The sequence below is a fragment of the Pelophylax lessonae genome (assembly GCF_965119305.1).
Source record: "Pelophylax lessonae genome assembly, chromosome: 2".
Taxonomy (NCBI): domain Eukaryota; kingdom Metazoa; phylum Chordata; class Amphibia; order Anura; family Ranidae; genus Pelophylax; species Pelophylax lessonae.
The window spans coordinates 380,522,105-380,545,272 of record NC_138769.1 but is presented as its reverse complement, the minus strand read 5'-3'; the positions used below and the strand labels follow the sequence as shown (position 1 = coordinate 380,545,272).

General features: G+C 45.0%; 1 protein-coding gene across 5 annotated transcripts in view; it reads left to right on the top strand.

Annotated features, from left to right (window-relative positions):
* The window catches only part of BCAS3 (BCAS3 microtubule associated cell migration factor), a 1,702,410-nt gene that overhangs the window by 16,167 nt on the left and 1,663,075 nt on the right, over window positions 1-23,168 (top strand). For all 5 annotated transcript variants that reach the window (XM_082245731.1, XM_082245733.1, XM_082245734.1 and 2 more), the window contains exons 2-4: window positions 253-307; window positions 10,177-10,252; window positions 11,290-11,396. In XM_082245731.1, coding sequence (XP_082101857.1) covers window positions 253-307; window positions 10,177-10,252; window positions 11,290-11,396 — 238 coding nt within the window. The remainder of the gene's footprint in view (window positions 1-252; window positions 308-10,176; window positions 10,253-11,289; window positions 11,397-23,168) is intronic.

Sequence of the window (23,168 nt, the reverse complement as noted above, 5' to 3'; positions counted from 1 at the left end):
GCAACCAGGTCCCTGGAGGTGCCATCTTTTGTAAACATCCATTAAGCCATCTTAAAAGGTAATGCAAGTTCAGGAGTTCAATTTACCAAATCCTTGCATTATCGTACTTACAACTCTAATTAGAGAAAAGCTGTAAACGGCGCAATGAGTAGATAAGGGAAATGTGGAAATCTGATGATCTGATTGATATACATGCTAAATTACTGTGTTTTGGACAATTTTTCATATAATCTAATTCTGATTCTTTTTCAGGGAACAGTCCTATATGGAAAGTGTTGTTACATTTCTTCAAGATGTTGTTCCACAGGTTAGTGCAGTAGTTTCATTGCATGCCTTTCTGCTTCTGCAGTATTTCTATCATCTACAACAGCATGCAGAGATCATTTGCCTGTAATACATCTAACTGGTGGTAGCCTTTCAGTGGGTTCTTTGTTTTCCAATGGGAGCCTCTTAAGTGGTGTACACACTAGTAGAAAATCTGCCGAAAATTCCCGTCGGAGGTAAAATCGTACGATTTTCGCCTAGTGTGTACACAACTTTCAGCAGCCGATGCCGACATTTTCAACGAAAAAAAACGGAGGGACAAACACCAAAATTTTTATCGTCGGTCCTCAGCACGACCAATTTTCGTTTAATGTGTATGCAGTACGTCCGCGAAAAATCGGATACGAAAGACCACACATTAGCTGAAGTTGCTGATGACCCGGAAATCTTGGTACAAATGTCCCAAAAAAAAAAACAAAAACGGACGAGAAATTTTGTGAACATTATGCCAACTAAAAACGGTTATGACCGCTGAGCATGAGAGAGAAAAATCGGAGGTTATTTAGTCCGATTTTCATCAAGTGTGTACGAGCCTTAAGGACAACTTCTACATCCATTTATTTCTCATAAGATGATCAGAAACTACCAAGAAGCAGTTTGTTTGGGTCTGTTTAATTGTGGTGATGATAAGCCGCTTTGAATCGACACACCAAACAATTTTGCAAGCAAAAACAGGTCAAAAACAGGTTAAATTACCATAAAATGTCTTTGTCCAGGCTATGGAACACAAAGCACTAGAGTTTACAATCTGTTTGGCTTTTCCTACAAATTACAATCTGATCCTACCATCTCTTTTTAAAGAGGAAGTAAACCCTTCTCTGCAACTTGTATCTATAGGTAAGCCTATGATAAGGCTTACCTATAGGTTCTGTAAATATCTCCTAAACATGTACCGTTTAGGAGATATTTACTTTGCATGCAGCCAGTGACATCACTGGCGCATGCGCTCTGAAGGAACGGCCGCTCGTGCCGTTCCTTCAGAGCCCCGTGCTGTGACCGTCGGCTCCCACGCGCATGCAATCAGATGGCCGGATACCGCAAACCCGGAAGAAGGGCGACCAAACATGTCACCCGTGAGACAGGTGAGCGTTCGGCACTGCGAGGCTTCGTTCTAAGGTAAGTATTTCATAATGAGCTAGTATGCGATGCATACTAGCTCATTATGTGTTTGTCTTTCAGGTGTTCGTTTTTTGTTTTTTTTTAATTTCTGAGGTTTACAACCTCTTTAAGTTACCACGAGCTGTATAGTGTGACTGCATGTAAACTGAATGGATTTATATGAGCCTTCCCAATAGTTGTTGGTTATACTGGCTAAACATAGTGCAATGTCCAGTCAGTCAAGCCCTTGCACTACAAATTCATCATTAGATCTAAAGCTGGATACACACCAATACAACTTTTGTTGTTCGATTTCCTTTAGATTTACCTTCAACTATGTAGTGCAAGGGCCTGCCTGATTGCATACAAATTGAAAGTGTTTAGATTTGACCTAATATTATATAGTTTTGATAAATCTAAAGGAAAAAATCTAAAGAAAATTGTATAGTGTGTATCCAGCTTTAAGGATATGATACTTTTAAGTTGTAGGCCTCTTTCACACGGGCGCACCGCCTGACGGAGTCTGTTCTGCTCAGTGGGGGATTGATCCGCCGATCCCCGCTGAGCAGGCGGATGATGGCTCTGTCTCCGCCCTGTGTGTGGAGACGGAGATTTCAAATCCCCGCTGTCCTCTATGGGGAGATCGGATGAGAACAGACCGCCTGTCCGTTCTCATCCGTTCCGATCCTCCAGATGGATGGAAAATAGGGTTTCCATCCGTCCGGATTTCACGAACAGGATTGGATCGGAGAGCAGCAGGTGTCAGCGGACATGTTACCGCTGACATCCGCTGCCCCATAGGAATACATGGAGCATCCGATCAGGTCCGCCTGAAAAACTGACAGGCAGATCGGAACGGATCGCCCATGTGAAAGGGGCCAAAAATATGTATGGTCATCTTGAAGACATTGGGCAGAGACTGTATAAACAGATTATCATTTGTGTGCCCAGGTTAAATCTATATATTAATAATAAAGAAGGTTGAATATGGCCAGTGTCCTAAACTGCTCATCCACTCATCACAATTTGTTGCACAGTCTCCTGAGAAACTACCATCCCGATTCCCAAAAAATTGGGATGCTGTGTAAAATCTATATAAAACAGAATGCAATGATTTGCAAATCTCATAAACTCATATTTTATTCACAACAGAAAATAGATAACATATAGTGTTTAAACTGAGAAAATGTTCAATTTTTTTAACCACTTTACCACATGAGGATTTTCCTGCTTAACGTCCAGGCCACTTTTTGCAACTTGGCACTGCGCGACTTTAACTGACAATTGCGCGGTCATGCAACCCTGTACCCAAACAAAATTTACATCCTTTTTTTCCCACAAACAGAGCTTTCTTTTGGTGGTATTTGATCACCTCTGCGCTTTTCATTTTTTCGATATTAATAAAAAAAGAGCGAACATTTTGTGAAAAAATTTACATTTTCTACTTTTACAGTTAAAAAATATCCAATATATTCAATTTTTGTCATATATTTAGGCCAAAATGTATTTCTTTTGGTGGTATTTGATCACCTGTGCGATTTTCATTTTTTAAAAAAAAAGATCGACAATTTTGAAAAAAAAAAAACAATATTTTTTACATTCTGATATATATAACATTCCCAAAAATGTTTTTATAAATCAACATTTATTAACATTTTAGGCCAATTTGATTTCTGCTACATATTTTTGGTAAAAAAAATCACAATAAACGTATTTCGATTGGTTTGCGCAAAAGTTATCCTGTAATCTGTCACTGTCTGTCACATAGGAGATCCGCCCGCTTTGTTTACACAAGCGGGCGGATTTCCTCACTCGATCCCCGACGATCAGGGAAGAGCGGCTGTAATCACCGCCTCTCTTCCCCTGGCCCGACTTCCGCTGTGTCTGAGTACAGTGGAAGCGAGCCTCCGGCGGCGCGCGCGCACTGCTGAGACGGGGGAGAGTCTGGTGACGTAGGTCTACGTCGCCAGATGGTAACAAGCCACTTTGCCGCAGTAGCAGCACAGTGAGCAGTGGGCAAGTGGTTAAAACAAAAATACGGTAAATTTGAAACTGATAGCAGCAACTAGAGATGGGCTCGGGCGTGTTCCTAGTCCCAACCCACCTGCCTAATTCCGCCAGAAAGCCCGCGCTACACACCGCTAATCACAGGCAGTGGGACATTTCCTGGTCTGTGCAGCTGCGGACCAGGAAATGTCGCACTGCCTGTGATTAGTGGTGTGCAGTGTCGGCTTCCTGGCAGGAATCCGAAACACGGTGTAGCATCCCCTTTTCTTTTGCCAACACTTTGCAAACATCTGGAAACTGAGGAGACCAGTTACTGGAGTTTTGAGAGAGGAATATTGTCTCATTCTTGCCTGATATAGGATTCTAACAACTGCTAAAAAGTCCTTGAACTTCTTTGATGTGCCAAATATTTCTTCTTTGCATGATAGAGCTTTACGTTGCATGCTTAGATGCAGGGCTGGTGCTAGACTATTTTGCGCCCTAGGCAAGACCAGCTACTTGCGCCCCCCCCCCAAAAAAAAACAAACAAAAAAAAACAAAACTTTAAAACATTTTTAAAACACAGTCACTGCACTATGGGTGAGCAGGGTTTTAGGTAGAAATGCACCTGCATCTGTGGTGTGACTGGAAAAAAGATTGTCCCTGCATCCTTGGTGTCACTGAAATAAAAAAATTCCCTTCATTGGTGGTTTCACTGGAAGGACAAATGTCCGTGTTGTTGTCACTGGAAAAAAAATGTTCCCTGCGTCCGTCCTATATGATGTGCACCAGTAAATTTAAGGGGCTTTGGTGGTAGGAAGCTGGCAGTGGGGTACAGGGAGGATGAAGATGACAGGGGGTGCGATGGTAGGAAGATGACATACATCCCACTCATCTCCATGCATCCCCCCCCCCCAGCTCCATACACCCCCCGTCTCCATATATCCCTCCCAGCTCCATACATCCCCCCCCATCTCCATACATCCCCCCATCTCCATACATCCCCCCATCTCCATACATCCCCCCATCTCCATACATCCCTCCCAAGCTCCATACAATCCCCCCATCTCCATACACCCCCCCCCCATCTCCATACATCCCCCCCCATCTCCATACATCCCCCCCAGCTCCATATATCCCCCCATCTCCATACATCCCCCCCAGCTCCATACATCCCCCCATCTCCATACACCCCCCATCTCCATACATCCCCCCATCTCCATACATCCCCCCATCTCCATATATCCCCCCATCTCCATATATCCCCCATCTCCATATATCCCCACATCTCCATACACCCCCCAGCTCCATACACCCCCCATCTCCATACATCCCCCCATCTCCATACATCCCCCCATCTCCATATATCCCCCCATCTCCATATATCCCCCCATCTCCATATATCCCCACATCTCCATACACCCCCCAGCTCCATACACCCCCCAATCTCCATACATCCCCTCACTCTCCATACACCTCCCCTCTCCTTATACCCCCCCATCTCCATATATCCTCCCCTCTCCATACACCCCCCATCTCCATACACCCCCCCAGCTCCATACAATCCCCCTATCTCCATACACCCCCCCTCTCCATACATCCCCCCTCTCCATACATCCCCCCCTCTCCATACATCCCCCCCCTCTCCATACATCCCCCCCCTCTCCATACATCCCCCCCTCTCCATACATCCCCCCCCTCTCCATACATCTCCCCATCTCCATATATCCCCACATCTCCATACACCCCCCCCCCTAGCTCCATACAATCCCCCCTCTCCATACACCCCCCTCTCCATACATCTCCCCCCCTCTCTATACATCCCCCCAGCTCCATAGACCCCCCATCTCCATACATCCCCCCCCCAGTTCGATCTCCATTTACCCTCCCAGCAAGTTAGTATTAGATGTAAAAATCAAAGTCACAGACCTCAGAGCAGAGCGGCGCTGTTGCAGAGTGGTGAGCTGCTCCCGCATCCTCCATGTATAGGAAACACAGGAAGGGGGAGGGGCGGGTTCAGTACTCTCCGCTCTCTGCACTGACAGGCAGGCTGCAGCCAGGGAGAGAGACCGGCTCGGCTGCCATGTGTCACTCGCGGTGTGCGGGAACCAAGCCGCCTGCACCGCCACGCCCACAAGCATTACGGTACCATACTCAGCCCTGATTCGCTGGGGACGATCTCGGCGAATCAGGGACACTTGAGAGGTAAGGCTGCGTCCTAGGCGGCAGTGCGCCCTAGGCGACTGCCTGTTTCGCCTAGCGGGAGCACCGGCCCTGTATAGATGGCACGGCAAACTGTGTTCACAGATAGATAGTTATTTTTGTGTCTCTGAGCTTATGCAGTGATGTCCATTACAGAATCATGCCTGTTTTGAATACAGGGCCATCTGAGGACCCAAAGATCATGGGCATCCAATATTTTGTTTCAGCCTTGTCCCTTGCGCACAGAAATCTCTCTAGGTTCTGTGAACCGTTCATGATACTGTATGTACTGTAAATGATGATATAGTTAAAACAGGGGTCCGCAACCCTTTTCCACTTAAGGTCCGGATTCAATGTATGTGAATGCTTGGAGGGCCGCATTCAACTGCTAATAAATGAAGATGATAATAATCCTAACATAGTAATAATAACAGTGCAGGTTTACCCCACTTTAATGAGCTTTACTAATACAAAGCCATGTGGCTGGGGATTCAGATTTTACTGCCCCCTCCGCCATCCTGGCACCCAAGGGTGGCTGATGCCAGCACTGCCAGCCAGCATGGTCTGGAGATGGGGTCCCAGTCCCTAGGGGAGATGGGGTCCCCGTCCCCAAGGGAGATGGGGTCCCTTTTCCCAGGGGTGATGGGGTCCCTAATAGGGTTATCCCCATTGTAAAGCCATCTGGTGGGGATTCAGATTTTACTGCCCCCTCCCCCATCCTGGGACCCAAGGGTGGCTGACCCCAGCCCTGCCAGCCAGCATGGTCTGGAGATGGGGTTCCAGTTCCTAGGGGAGATGGGTCCCTAATAGGGTCCCCCCCCCATTGCAGTGTCCTCTGTATCTCAGCAGTTTCCTCTGTCCCCCTTCACATCACTCCCACGGTGTCCTCCCCCCCCAAAGCAGTTTGAAGTGCCCCCCAGTGTACTCTGTCCCCTGCCACCCCCCCCCTTCTACTGTAGTGTCCTCTGTACTCCCATAGTGTCCTCTGCAACCCACCCCACAAACACACACTGTGTAGGTAGAACTTCCCTATTTTACTCTGGTGTACAGCAGAGCAGAGATTGGCCAGGATCACACGGCTGGAGGGGGGTAGGAATTGCTGAAGTTAACTTTTCACATTTACAGGCTGGTGATTGGTTGTTAGGATTGCCTGGAAACCAATCCCCTGCTGTTTAATGTGAAAAGTTAACTCCAGCAGTTCCCGCCCCATCCAGCCCTGTGATACCCGCCGCTGTCCAATGAATAGGAGAGCGGCGAAAATATCTGTGGGCCGGGTGCACGTGAATTCATTATGGGCACTGACGGGCCGGACATTCAGCAGTGGCGGGCTGTCGGCTGATGACCCCTTAGTTAAAGTCTTTGCAATTTTACATTGATTTACATTATTCTGAAATTGTTCAACAATTTTTAGATGCAGCTTTTCACAGATTGGTGGACCTCTGCCTATCTTTACTTTTGATACACTATGAGGCTGATTTACTAAAACTGGGAAGTGCAATATCTGGACAGCTGTGCATGGTAGCGAATTAGCTTCTACCTTCAGCTTGTTCAATTAAGCTTTTACAAAAAAAAAAAGAACTAGGAGCTGATGGTTTCTGTGCAGAGCTAAACCAGATTTAGCACTCTCCAGTTTTAGTAAATCAGCCCTTCTGATTCTCTAAAATGTTATTTTTAAACTCGGTCATGTTTTACTACCCAGCCAAGAAATAAACATCATTATCTCTGTTCTAACAACTGCCAAGCAGCTCCTGGCTGGGAAGTGCAGAAAATATGTGCAAGTCACAAAATTATCTGAACAGAATTACAAATACTTTGTCAGGTTTAACCACATTCCGACCACCCGCCGCCTATTTACTGCTCCGGCCTCCACTTGGCAGCGGGGAAGCCGATGCACGGGTCAGGCGGCTTTGATTGCCGCCTGACACCCACGATCGCTCCCCGCTGAGAGAGAAGGACGGTCAGCTGTTGTAAACACAGCTGACCGTTCTTCTCCCTGAAATGACCATAGAGCCCATTTGATCCTTCTATATAGGATCACATGTCTCTATGGTCATTTCAGAAGCCACGCCCCCCCCACAGTTAGAATCACTCCCCTAGGGTCGCTTTTAACCCCTTGATCACCTATACTGTTAACCCCTTCCCTGCCAGTGTCATTATTACAGTAACAGTGCATATTGTTAGCACTGATTACTGTAGTAATGTCACTGGTACCCTCAAAAGTGTCAAAAATGTCAATTAGGGGTCCAATCTGACTGCCGCAATGTCGCAGTCCCAAAAAAAATCGCAGATTGTTGCCATTATTAGTAAAAAAAAAAAAAAAAACAATATTAATTACATAATTCTTTCCCATAGTTAGTAGACGCTATATCTTTTGCGCAAACCAATCAAAGTACGCTTATTGCGATTTTTTTTTTTTTTTTTTTTACCAAAAATATGTAGCAGAAAACAAATTGGCCTCAAATGTTTAAAAATTTTGATTTCAAAATGTTTTTTTTTTCTGAGAATGTCCTATAGCAGAATGTGATACATATTGTTTTTTTTTTGTTTTTTTTTCAGAATTGTCGCTCTTTTTTTATTTATAGCCCAAAAAATAAAAATCGCACATGTGATCAAATACCATGAAAAGGAAAGCTCTATTTGTGGAAAAAAAGGATGCAAATTTTATTTAGATACAGCGTCGCACAACCGCATAATTGTCCGTTAAATTAACGCAGTGCTGAATCGCAAAATAGGGCCTGGTCATTAAGGGGGCAAATCTGTCTGGTCTTAAAGTGGTTAAAGTAGGCATATACATACGTCAAATATATTTACCTTAGGCCCCTTTCACACAGGTGGACCGTTCAGATCTGCCTGTCCGTTTTTCAGGCGGATCTGAACGGATACCCCATGCATCTCTATGGGACATTGGATGTCAGCGGAGACATGTCCGCTGACATCCGATCCGTCAAATCTGGACGGATGGAAACCCTATTTTCCATCCGTTCAGTGGATCGGATCAGATGGGACCGGATGAGAACGGACAGACGGTCCGTTCTCATCCAATTCCCCCATAGAGAACAGCGGGGACCTGACAGCTGTGTCTCCACACACAGCACGGAGACACAGCTGCCATCCGCCTGCTCAGTGGGGGATCAGAGGATCGGTCCCCCGCTGAGATAAACGGAGTCCGCCGACGGACCGGAATGTGTGAAAAGGGCCTAACAGTTACAGATAAAGATACGGTATACATACATATAGATCAAAAGTATGCATAAGTGTGTGGCCAGCATTAGAGATGTCTTTTGCATCTTCTCTTTGTTTGCTACAGACAGATTGCATATTATGTCATTTTTATGTTGTCTATTCCATTTTAAAATATAGATAACAACTCTTGCCTCCAAATGAGGGCAAAAAGTGTTTATCCAAACTTTTTACAGACTTTCTGCTTAACTGTATCAAGTCTCTTAGTTGACTTCTATGTTAAAGATATCAGGGAGAAGGCATGAATGGGTGGTTACAAACTCATTCTGCATGCTTTGTAATTTTAATCTGACAGTGGGGAGACTCCCCCTCCATCAGAATAAACTGATCAGCGATACAGCTGGTTGGCTTCATGCGCTGATCGAGTGAAAATATACTAACAAGCCCATTCATGAGAAATTGATCAAAAGTTTGATTCTTATAAACGGGAACGGGCATGCATGAATTGATATTCGATTCATGGATGCCAGCTATAGTCATGACTTTCTGACAGCACTGCTGAAGTGACACCCTCAGCTCTGCAAGGGAACAGCATATAGAAAACATACTTAAAGCGGAGTTCCGGGCACAGAAGTCATTTTTTACTAAACATACCCCCGGGACAGTCAGGGCTAGAACATTCCACAATGGCTAGCCTCTGATCTGTCCCGGTTCCCACTTACCTTTTAGAAGAAATACTTACTTATAAAATTTCTTCCACAGCGTTTCCATCTCTCTTGTGGGCAGCTGAAGCTGGCGCGGTCCTCTTCTGTGTCTTCTTCCGCGTCTTCTTGTCCCAGAATGCGCCTGCACCGGCCCCTCTCGTCACTTCCGGTGCGGCGCCGCATTCCTCCACAGCTTCTGGGCATGCCCAGAAGCTGTTTAGCAGTTTAGCTGTTTAGCGTCGCCCGAAAATGACGAGCGGGGCCGGGGCCGTCTCATTGATTCCTGGGAGCTATGACGTTCAGCTCCCAGGAATCATAGCGAGACAGGAAGTGACGGGGTGAGCCGCGGCTCCGAGGGAGGAAGTACTCTGAGGTGAGTATCTTCGATCTTCAATTACAAGGTAAGTAAACAAAAAAAAAAAAAAAATAACTATCCAATTCCTTTTCAGGTGAGGTCTACCTAGCGGAGGGGCACAAAAAAAAATATAGTTTTTGTGCCTGGAACTCCGCTTTAAGGTCTGTTTGTCAGGAGTGCAGTCATAAACCAACTGTGCAGTTTTCATTTTTAACAATAACTTGAGGCATTATTCTTCAGATTAATGATACGTTATTTTTTGGTCACATTTTAGTTGTGAAAGTTGGTTTTGAAGTGTGATAAATAACCCTGCTTTTTTTCTTTTAGGCATATAGTGGATCACCTACATTGGAAGAAAAAGAAAAAATAGTTTGGGTCCGTTTTGAAAATTCAGATTTAAATGGTGAGTTTAATGTTTTTCTGGATGATTAATCAACTAATAATCTTGGAACATTTATTTGTTTCTCAATATACTGTAGGTCTCTTTGTAGTTTGCTTACCTGCACTGTAGATTCCTCATATATATATATATACAGTAAAACCTTGGATTGCGAGCATAATTCGTTCCAGGAAACATGCTTGTAATCCAAAGCACTCTTATATCAAAGCGAATTTTCCCATAAGAAATAATGGAAACTCAGATGATCCGTTCCACAACTATTTATTCATAAGTCTTTCAGTTTATAGTCTATATACAAAAATTATAGCAATGTGATAGGTTGTGTCATCATAAAGCGCAGCGTGGAAGGGTGTGATGAAGATGGCAGTGCGGAGGATGGTCTATGTGGAAAGCTTTACCCTGGATGCCTGCATACTTAGATGTGCCTGTTTTAATCATCAACCATGTGAGCTGCTAAATATTGAACCTTCATTAAATGTAACCATATTGCTACACTTAAAGGGACCTCTCTTCTCTTTTATACCCAGTTGTGAGATGACGCTACTTGTATATCAAGACATCGCTTGTATATCAAGTCAAAATTTTTTTAAAAAATTTGCTTGTCTTGCAAAGCGCTCACAAACCAAGTTACTCTCAAACCAAGGTTCTACTGTATATATATATATATATATGCTTATAAATGCTTGGAGAACAGTACGCTGTGGCTTATTAAGGTTAGAGGTTATCCTAAAAAGTATCAGATACGAAATCAAGGTTAATAAGAAAATGCTATGTGATTATTATATTGTGACAAGTGAATCATGATTCTGTGTTGTAAGGACATCTCCCTCTCTACTTGTCGCAGTTAGAGGATATGGTAGGCATTTTCTTAATTTATGAAAATCATTGTTTATGAAGGATACGTCAAAGAAAATATTTGTTTTAAACAATTACGTCTTTCAGCAGGCCCCACATGCTTGCATCTTTTTTTTTTTTTTTTTTTTTGTAAAAATGTTTGTGACGGGAATAATGTTATTCTCCCCATTGTTAATCCATTGTAGATACGTACAGGAACATGGAACTTCATGAAATGCATAGCACTGGCAATGACCCTCCTTTGCTTCTCATGATTGGGTATACAGATGGGCTGCAGATTTGGAGCATACCAGTGAGTATATAATTTTGCTGCACTGTTCATTTAATAAAGAGCAACATTGTAGGTTTTACACTTACGAAAAGCATGGAATCCAAGAATAATCAAGAATCCAAAAAATGGACAGCATGTCTCTTGTGTTAAAGAGAGAAGTTCGTTTTGCACTCGAGTGACCCGTTTTTAGCAGACAGCGGGCTGAAGTCCGTCACTTATCCGAACCAGGTTCGGGAAGGATCACGACCATATGGTTACCATGATAGTCACCAGCTCTCTGCTCATGGAGCTGTGAGAACCCAGCGATCAGTGGTGTTTGATTGCTCATTTCTCAGTGTTAGAACCAGCAGGGGACAGATGCAGCTAGGTAAGTATGATTCCCAAAAAATATGAATCCCATAATTCTTTTTAAAAAGTGGATGCAGACCTGTATTTTTCAGTGTTTGTTAATATGCTTAGTCACAACATGGGACAGGGGACTGCTTGAGAGGACTTTCTACACCCTAGATTGTATACATAAGGATTATTCTTTAGCTGTATAATGCCAACAGTCTTTTGCTTTAGGTTTCACCAAGAACCACTCTAAAAAAGACATTTAGAAAATATTAACACAATACCATGCAGATATAAAATAGTCAGGAGATGACAGGGGTAATTCCTGGAGGACATACCCCTTCTCGCACGTGAAGCTTCTTCGCTTTTTCTTTGTTGATGTAGAAACCTGCGTGAAAAATACTAGTATCAGTAAAATTTGTCATATTATTTTAACCACTTCTGCCCCCGTTCATGACCAGGCCATTTTTTTAATACAGCACTGCGTTACTTTAACTGACAATTGCGTGCTCATGCAAGACTGTACCCAAATCAATTTTTTTCTGGTGGTATTTGCTTTTTTTTTGCTCGATCAACAAAAAAAGGCCGACCATTTTGGAAAAAAATTCCAATAGGCGTATATTAGTTGGTGTGCACAAAAGTTATAGCATCTACAAACTACGGGAGAGATTTATGGAATTTTACATTTTCTTTTACTAGTAATGGCGGCAATCATTGATTTTTTAGCGGGGCTGCGACTTTGCGGCAAACAAATCTGACACTAAGCAGAGATGTATAAAGTACTAGAGACCAAGACTTGAGTAAAAGTACAAGTGCTCTATCAAAAAAGTGACTTGAGCAAAAGTTGAAGTGCTCTTTAAGCACCACACTTAAGTAGAAGTACTAAAGTATTCAACATTATTTGTTCTTAAGTATTGCAAGTAGTTTATTTTAAAATTTACTACTCAAGTACTGAAAGTAAAAGTACAAGTTTTGTGTTATGTAGTTATTAAAGAAAGTAGTCAAAAGGACAGGGCCCCCTCCCATTTTAGATCCCCCTTAGAGCAGGCCAGGGTCCCCATCCCATTATAGATCCCCTTAGAGCAGGCCAGGGCCCCCCTCCCATTATATATCCCCCTTAGAGCAGGCCAAGGCCCCCCTCCCATTATAGATCCCACTTAGAGCAGGCCAGGGCCCCCCTCCCATTAAAGATCCCACTTAGAGCAGGCCAGGGTCCCCCTCTCATTATACAGTGGGTACGGAAAGTATTCAGACCCCCTTAAATTTTTCACTCTTTGTTATATTGCAGCCATTTGCTAAAATCATTTAAGTTCATTCTTCTTCCTCATGAATGTACACATAGCACCCCATACTGACAGAAAAACACAGAATTGTTGACATTGTTGCAGATTTATTAAAAAAGAAAAACTGAAATATCACATGGTCCTAAGTATTCAGACCCTTTGCTCAGTATTTAGTAGAAGCCCCCTTTTGATCTAATACAGCCAGGAGTCTTTTTGGGAAAGATGCAAGTCTTTCACACCTGGATTTGGGGATCCTCTGCCATTCCTCCTTGCAGATCCTCTCCAGTTCTGTCAGGTTGGATGGTAAACGTTGGTGGACAGCCATTTTTAGGTCTCTCCAGAGATGCTCAATTGGGTTTAAGTCAGGGCTCTGGCTGGGCCATTCAAGAACAGTCACGGAGTTGTTGTGAAGCCACTCCTTCGTTATTTTAGCTGTGTGCTTAGGGTCATTGTCTTGTTGGAAGGTAAACCTTCGGCCCAGTCTGAGGTCCAGAGCACTCTGGAGAAGGTTTTTGTCCAGGATATCCCTGTACTTGGCCGCATTCATCTTTCCCTCAATTGCAACCAGTCGTCCTGTCCCTGCAGCTGAAAAACACCCCCACAGCATGATGCTGCCACCACCATGCTTCACTGTTGGGACTGTATTGGACAGGTGATGAGCAGTGCCTGGTTTTCTCCACACATACCGCTTATAATTAAGGCCAAAAAGTTCTAGTTTGGTCTCATCAGACCAGAGAATCTTATTTCTCACCATCTTGGAGTTCTTCAGGTGTTTTTTAGCAAACTCCATGTGGGCTTTCATGTGTCTTACACTGAGGAGAGGCTTCCGTCGGGCCACTCTGCCATAAAGCCCCGACTGGTGGAGGGCTGCAGTGATGGTTGACTTTCTACAACTTTCTCCCATCTCCTGACTCCATCTCTGGAGCTCAGCCACAGTGATCTTTAGGTTCTTCTTCACCTCTCTCACCAAGGCTCTTCTCCCCCGATAGCTCAGTTTGGCCGGACGGCCAGCTCTAGGAAGGGTTCTGGTCATCCCAAACGTCTTCCATTTGAGGATTATGGAGGCCACTGTGCTCTTAGGAACCTTAAGTGCAGCAGAAATCTTTTTGTAACCTTGGCCAGATCTGTGCCTTGCCACAATTCTGTCTCTGAGCTCTTCAGGCAGTTCCTTTGACCTCATGATTCTCATTTGCTCTGACATGCATTGTGATCTGGAAGGTCTTATATAGACAGGTGTGTGGCTTTCCTAATCAAGTCCAATCAGTATAATCAAACACAACTGGACTCAAATGAAGGTGTAGAACCATCTCAAGGATGATCAGAAGAAATGGAAAGCACCTGAGTGTCAATATATGAGTGTCACAGCAAAGGGTCTGAATACTTAGGACCATGTGATATTTCAGTTTTTCTTTTTTAATAAATCTGCAACAATGTCAACAATTCTGTGTTTTTCCGTCAATATGGGGAGCTGTGTGTACATTCATGAGGAAGAAGAATGAACCTAAATGATTTTAGCAAATGGCTGCAATATAACAAAGAGTGAATAATTTAAGGGGGTCTGAATACTTTCCGTACCCACTGTAGATCCCCCTTAGAGCAGGCCAGGGTCCCCCTCCCATTATAGATCCCCCTTAGAGCAGGCCTGGGTCCCCCTCCCATTATAGATTCCCCTTAGAGCAGGCCAGTGTCCTCCTCCCATTATAGATTCCCCTTAGAGCAGGCCAGGGTCCTCCTCCCATTATAGATTCCCCTTAGAGCAGGCCAGGGTCCCCCTCCCATTATAGAAAAAACGAATTGAAAAGGATTAAGAGAGGTGCATGGAAGCCAGCAAGCCCCCAGTCTGATGTACTCACCCTCCAGTCTGCCACCAACCAAGTAGACCTGTCTCATGATATAAATAAAGAACAGGGGTTTAGTTGACACGCATTTGCAAACGCATGTGTAAGCTGCAGGGCCACTACACGGCACCCTGTTTTACCTGCAGTCCTAACACTTATAATTTGAGTGTCTCCACACTGGGAGCACATGACTGCTAATGGATGGATAAGAGGTAGGTGGGAGGGAGCAGCCCAAACCTCCCCCAACCCACCCCCATCCATGATGGTCTAGTATCTCAAAACTCTAATAGCGATGATCTTGTTGAGAAGCATACACCTCCAACCCCTTGGCGGATGCAGTGTAAAACACAGATTGGGACTTTATATGAGGAAATTGGCCTGTATAGCACAGTGCCTCCATCCCTAATTTCATAAAATATTTGGGACTTTACATGAGACAAGCAGGTCATGCTATGGTCTCCATCCCTGTATATGAAAAAACTGGGGTCAAATCAGACTGCATCCACCAAAAAACGCACGAAAATCGCACGGTGGGACTTTAAATGAAGCACCAGCCTGTAGGCAAGGTGCCTCCATCCCTGGTTACATAAACAATGTGGGCTATTTGGGACTTTAGGTGAGACACCAGGAGGTATGCCCCCTCCCATTATAGAGCTCCCTTAGAGCAGGCCAGGGTCTCCTTCCCATTATAGATCCCCCTTACAGTAGGGCAGGCCATGGCAGGTCCCTCCCCCATTGAATAGATCCGATCCCCTTAGTGAGTGACTTGACTTCAAGACAGATCTTACTTCTCCTACCTTAGGCTGTCTCGAGTCCTCCAGCCTCTCTCTCCACAGTCCCCGGTCCAGTCCCCCTGCTAAAAGAAGAATATATTCCTACCTCCATCCAGTTCTCCTGCGCTGGGTGGCCGCGCTACACAGTGCCCAGAGACAGTCTAGTAGTCTAGACTCTAGTAACTCACAGTCCCTCCCCCAGCCAGGGCCCAGAGAGATCACTCTGCAGGCAGGTGTCTCTCCTCTCTCGCCACCACCTTTTCACTTGAGAGCCAAGCGGGAGGCGGGACTGGGGCCGAGCCGAGGGAGGGCAGAGGCGGCGAGGCTCTGCTCCTGAGCCATCCCATCAGGTCAGGGATTGGTCGTGACTTGTGAGTCTCAGAGACAGTGAGACTCGAGTAAAAAAAGTCAGCGGCGGTGCGGGTTTGGAATGGAATGATTTGTAACATTTTTATAATTATAACGAGTAACGATGCAGCACATAAAAAAATATCGGTGTAAAAGTATTATATATATATATATATATATATATATATACTCATCAAAAATATGTACTGAAGTAAAAGTAGTAGTAGGAGAAAAAAATTATACTCCAGTAAAGTACAGATACCGCCTTTTAGTACTCAAGTACAGTAGTGAAGTAGTTCTACTTCGTTACTATACATCTCTGACAATAAGTGACACTTTTTGGGGACCAGTGACACCAATACAGTTATCAGTGCTAAAAAAAAAATGCGCTGTCACTGTATTAATGACACTGGCAGGGAAGGGGTTAACATCAGGGGCGATCAAAGGGTTAAATGTGTTCCCCGGGAGTGATTTCTAACTGTGTGGGGGGTGCAGACCGTGGATCGTTGTTGGGACCGATCGTGGGGTGCCACTGGACCCGCTGATTGGCTCCCGCTGTCTTCAATCACAGCGGGAGTGGGTCACCAGCGTCATGCAATCGTGCCCCAGACCCTGAACTAGAATTGATGTACAGGTATGTGATTTTGTGCAGGAGGACTGCCCTGCCGCATTATATATGCGTGGGGCAGTCTGAAAGAGATTAATAAATGTGAATAAAAGCAAGAATTTGGATTTTATCTTTCGTTCATTGACGGACACAACTCCTAAAATTCATAACCATTGGGTTATACTGCCTCCTACAGGAGTAGGACACTAGGCAGATAAGAATTCTGGCTACATCCATGGGCAGTCCCAGAGGGTATACTCCCTCTCTCTGCCATAGCCACTCCGTTTTTTTCTGCCTAGTCAGGACCTATTTCCTTGCTGGGATCTTTGGTCCTGGCAAACATTTTTTGGATAGAAATTTTTTTTCTCTTGGATTTTTTCCTGCGAGATCTACAATCAACTGCCAGACTGAGTGACGGGCTGGGTAATCTAGATTCAGTGGTCACCCCAGTCTGGCCAGCGAGAGCGCGCAGACCTCAGCTCCGCGCTAGGTCGGCCCCGACATAACCCCATTGGACGAGGGCTGGCCTGCAATTTAAACGCCTCATGAGGTCCCATACGATCGGGTCTTGGCCCGAGTCGCAGCGTTTCTCCTGGCTGACAGCCCCCCCATTTCGATGGAGAGGGGTTCTGTCTGGAGCGGTGTCTGTCTAGTTCCTGATATGGTGAGTAGCTGTCCCCCCCTCTCCACCTGGAGGGTTTTGGGGTGGACATGGGCCACTCCTTGGGACAGTCGGACCCCTGGGTTCCCTCCCTTCCCGCAGGCACCCCCCCCCCGCCAAGTCCCTCATCTTGCCCCCCCTCCACGCTGGGGCTATTTGGGTGGTCTGGCCACTTTCCTGGGATAAGAGCAGGGCGCTAACTGACGATGTGGGCCGGGGGGGGGGGGGGCTGTCGGGACCTGGACAATTGATTGTGTGGAGGGGGGGTTATACCTGGTGGGGGCTGCTGCCAGGGCCTCCCTGTCTTGCCTGGATCGGTCCTTGAGGCCTGGTCTCCCTCCCGGGTCCCTGTAAACCTTGTGATGCCGCGCGGGCCCCCCATTTTGTTGTAGCCTGTGTGTTTCAATACACGGCGGCCATATTTGTGTAGTCCGGTGGCCATTTTGTTGTGGTTTTCCATTGGAATTAGCAGCGGCCATGCCAGTGAAGCTCTGTGGGTGGTGATTTCAGCAGTGGGAGTCCCTCCTCATCCGCTGGTGCTGACTCCTGGATCTTTTCACTTCCTGATCGCCGCGCGTGGCTTACAAATTATCCTGGTGGCTGCAGGTGTCCTGTTTCTGTGTGTGGTGAGTCTGGTGGGGTCCTCTCCCTCTCTGCTGATGATCGCTTGGTGCTTTGTGCCTGGCGACCGAGTGGTGCTGCCAGCACTGTGGGGGTTGTCCCGTAGCAGTGTTTTACACATTTTTGTGGGGTCCCCCTGGGGACTCATGGAGTCTTTGGAGCACATTTCCCCACCTGATCCCCTCTCTGAGGCTGCGGGGCCCTCCGGGTCTTAACCATCCATCCATGCACGGACGGCGGTCCTGGAGTCCCGTGCGTCCTGGGTGGAGGTGGCTTGCGAGCGACGGGCTATCGAAAAGCGCCCTCTGCCTTCCCCTGCCTCCTCTGTCTGATCAGATCCTGAATCTGATTCAGCTGTCGCGGACGTGTGACTCTGCTGGGTCTGCAACCACGTGCCTGGAATCCTCTGATAGTGAGGATGATTCATCCATGTCTGCAACCGCGCACTAAAAGGCGCTGGTGGATGCACTGATTGTATGTGTGCGTGAGATCCTGAAGATGAAGGACGCAGCTAAAGCTGCAACAGAGGCACAGGTGCCCTTTCACACTCACAACCCATCCAAAGCGGCAAAAGTGTTTCCTTTCCCTGCCTATTTTGACAGAATTCTCGCTAAAGATTGGGGCCAACCAGAGCATCCCCGTGGGGTCCCTAAGCGCTTTACTAGGCGTTACCCCTATGAGGAGTCCCTTATTAAGAAGTGGACTGTGCCACCGATGGTGGACCCTCCGGTTTCCAGATTAAACATTCAACCATGATCCTGGTTGAAGAGTCCCAGCCTTTAAGGATCTGGCTGTGGCCCGCACTATGTACACTCTGGCTTGTTTGGCAATGATGCCGGTATTCACCATTGCCCTAGTGTCCCAAACTCTGACTGAGTGGGCTAAGCTCCTACACCATGACCTGAAGAGGGGGAACAGCCTCCCCCCGCCTTTGCCGAGCTGCCGGACCAGCAGTTTATCTGTGATGCCTCTTTTGGATGCGGTTCCCCTGATGGCTCGCCTCTCTGTTTTGGCAGTGGTCTGTCGACATATTTTTGGGCTCAAGTGCTGGTCTGCGGATCAGACTTCTAAAAAGGCCTTGACTGATCTTCCTTTTCAAGGAGATCGCCTGTTTGGAGCTACCCTGGATGACATCATTAACGGTCTAATAGGGGGGGGGGGGGAGTAATTTTCTTCCCACAGGCTACTACCCTCGTCGTGGATGTGGGCCTTCCTTCTCAGCTCATGTGCAGCTCAATTTACTTTCTGGTACAGTGCCTGCTTGTTGAGATGACTGCACTTCTGGGCATGCCGGTCAATCAAAATGCCAAACACGAGCACCCGGAAGAAGGGACCTCTCGGGCGTAGGACCATTGGAACAGAGGAAAGTATTTTTGACTTTAGTTCTGCTAAAGACATCAATTTAACTATTTCCCAAAACAGATACAGTACATTGAAGGCATATTGTGAATGATAGAAGTCACATTTGCTCGTGAATTATGATGATAATCCATTATGTGATCATTTTGTTATAAGCTGAATAATGTTTTGACAGAACTGACATTCTCTAAAACTTGATGTAAAATTATATGTATACCTTCTTACTGTGTTCAACAGAAAGCTTGTATTACTGAAAATGAACATTAGGTGTCACTAGTACATTTAAAATATGTAAAACATGTCTTACAGTTGTCATATGCATTTTCCAGTCCTGCTTTTATCTTTAGGAGTTTCTGATGTATATAGCTCAGTTTACTGTTCAGCTTTAGTATATTTATTATAATTGTATGATTAAAGGGGTTTTCCACCTTCAGTCCACACACTGATCAGCTATTTTCAGCAAAGTTGCTAGACAGCAGGAAAAGTGCCCATCTCTTTTTGGTGAGTTAGCCTGGCTTCAGGGTTGCTTCCAAAATGAATGGGCCTCTGAGGCCAAACTGCATTAAAAAATAAAAGACTAAGCAGCTCTGAGCTATCATAGCCATAAAGTTGCACAGCCTCTGAGCTCCAAATAGCTTGTTGGTTGATCTTGGAGTTACCTTGAAAGGTTAATCAAGCAATTAAAAAAAAAAACAGATATATGCTTATAGCAAGACTTACATTCTGTAGCCCAGTGGTCCTCAACTCCGGTCCTCAGGGCCCACTAACAGGCCAGATTTTAGGTATTACCTTGGGGAGATGCAGACTAGAGTACTGCAATCACTGAGCAGCAAATGAGATCACCTGGGATGTATTTCAGTTATCTTAAAAATCTGGCCTGTTAGTGGGCCCTGTAGGCCAGGGTTGAGGACCACTGCTGTAGCTGACTCCAGGTATGTGGGTATCCCCTGTGCCCCCCTCCCCCAGGGTCTCCACTTTGTTCTTTCTCCTGTTTTAAACTACAAGGTTACGTGCAGCCATCTCTCAGCTCCACGCATTTAGTGCAAGAGACACAGAACGAAAGCTTGGGGACTGCTGTCAACCACTGCTGTAGAGGACATGAGCTGTGGCTTCTGTGTTCTGTGTCTCTTGTGCTGCCTGTTTGTGTGGTACTGGGACTCCCTATATGTAAATTTGTAGTTCATAGTGGCCACTCACAGTAAGTGGAGACTCTTATCTCTTATTTTACCAAACAAATGGCTTTAAAATATCTTTAATTCCCTCCAGAGCACTTGGTGGATTTATACCAGCCATTTTTACATGCGCTTTGTGAATAGCCAGTAAGGAGCAGACGGCCATTACGTTCTTAACAACTGATGAATCAGTTAACAAAGTGTATGGCTGAAATTCGCACCCACTTGAGATCGCATGTAATTTAGGAGCAGTGCGCTCCGAATTACATGCGATCTCCGCAATCGCACTAATGTGAACCGGCCCTTAGCGTCTTCAGGAATGGGGATTGAAATTAATTGTGAGATGGAATTTGTTATTGTAGATCATCTGGGAAAAATATATTGGTTATGTAGAAAACAATTGTTAAAAGGGGAATTAAACTCATTTAAATATGGGTTTTTATGACTGAAGAGACCCTATTGGTGTCTTCTGTCAGAAATGCTTCTCCCAGCCTGCATATGCACAATTCATTATAAATTTGTGGCACCAGTCTGTGCTGTGATAACGTGACTCCTGTGCACATGTGCAGGAGTGACAACATCACAGCTTGGCCATTAAAGCGGCTGAATGGCATGGACCCTTGCATGGTCTGACATAAGTGAAGTAGGGGTAGTATAGATCCCCTGTCAGCTTTTTACTATTGTATTTTTCTGTTCTGCAGATTTTCCCTGATTTCCTGCCAAGTAAAATGTTGTCCACAAAACAGGAAGTAAGAGGAAATCCTAAATAGGTGTAAAATATGACAGGTTTCTAACCCTTCCCTGCTCTATTCAAAACTAAGAAGTAAAGTTTTGGCTATGGATCCACTTTAAGTGAGCTATTAATTATATACATTATCTAGCTTTTTGTGCAGGTATGTATGAAAGGGTAACTGATGGTGAGGTTACAGAGACACAGAGGTTGATCAAACAGGCTGTTGAAAGTGAAATGACACTCTTCAAGGAAATTTTCCATAGAGATTAGTGAATGTTGTGAAACTTCACTTTGCAAAGAATACCCAATCACTTGCAAGGAAGTGAAAAAAAAAATGTTTTTGCTTACACATGATTGGATGATGGAGGTCAATGGAGTTTCACCTCATTTACGAAGTCTATTTGATTTCAGTAAATCAACCCCACAGTGTCATCTAGGTTGTTTGCATGTTTGGTTCAAGTTTCTGGTTGAGATCAGGTAAAGGGTTGGTTGGGTGTTAGGCGGGCCATAGACTGTGCATATTTCATGGTTGCAGGAAAGAAATGTGCACGATTCCCCCATCAGCTGACAGGGAATCCCTCCTGCTAAGCAATTGTCTGCTCCCAGCGTAGGGAAGGCAGGGATTGCCCTCCCCGCTGGGAGAAGACCGTGATTATTGCTAGCTGCTATTGCAACCGCTAGCGATAATCGCAACTAACCCGGCAGTCTAGTTGTACCCAAATTGATAAATTGATCAATTTTGGTACATTCAGCCTGCCCACACACGGTTTAATTCTCGGCCATTTCCTGCTGAACCAGCCGAGATTTGAACCGTCTATGGCCAACCTTAGCTAATAATACACGCATTAAAATGCTAAACAATGGTGCAACACTATGGAGTACAGTATGTGCAGTATAACATAAGAAAAATACAAGCAACAAAGTTCAAATAAAGTGAAATATAAAATAAAGTGACTTCAGTGCTCAGTCTTTTAGGCCAGTCCTTTTAAAAATTTGTTCTTTACTCACCAGATATATTTACATAAGAAAAGTCACCAAATGCTCTCCAAGCATTAGAGATCCACTTTACTCTGTCTCAGTACGTGGCACACCAATCCCCAGGGAGCACCAGTAGCTCTCCATATTATCAGCATGGTGGTTAGCACTTAAGCCTGGCAGCACTAGGGTCCTTGGTTTGAATCCCAACCACGGCACTACCTCCCTGGACATTTTCTCCCTGTGCTTGTGTGGGTTTCCTTTGGGCACTCTGGTTTCCTTCCACATTCCAAACACATGCTGGTAGGTTAATTTGCTCCTGTCTAAATTGGACCTAGTATGTGTATGTATGAATGTGAAATAGGGACCTTAGATTGTAAACTTCTTGAGGGCAGAGACTGATGTAAATGTATAGTATGTTTGTAAAGCACTCTGTAAATTGATGTCACTTTATAAGTACCAGAAATAAATAAATAAATAGGCATGTGGACTCACAGAATGAGTACTAAAGTCACTTTATTCATATCGCAGTTTATTTGAACTTTGTTGCTGGATTTTTTATTATGTTTTATTGCACATATATGGTAGTCCATAGCGCTGCACCATTATTTTAAATTTTTATGACTTGTTATGCACTAAGGAGCAGCAGCTGGGTATAAGGCCTGATGCACACAGGGCATTTATTTAACTCTCCTAGAAGCCAGCAGTGTTTTTTCAGAAAAAATGCCTAACGCTTGTAAAAGTGTCTTAAGCTTTTACAAGCTTTTAGGAGCTTTTACAGGCATCAAGCTCTCGAAAGTTAATTTCATTGGCTAGAATAAATAATTTATTCTGGTCATTGAAATTAATTAATGCTCAAGCACTAATGTTTAACAGCTTTAGAAGCTGGTATCCGCTTTTAGAAGCTGTTAGCAGTTTCTAGCAGCTGTTAGTAGCTTGAAGCATTTTTTCTGCCCAAACTGTGCTACTCCTGAACACACTGGCAGTGGGTTTTTTTCCTGCCTCTAAAAACTCCTGCCACTAAACCCTGCTAAAAGCCTATGTGTGCATGGACACATAGGCTAACATGGAGGGGCGTTTAGAGGCAGGA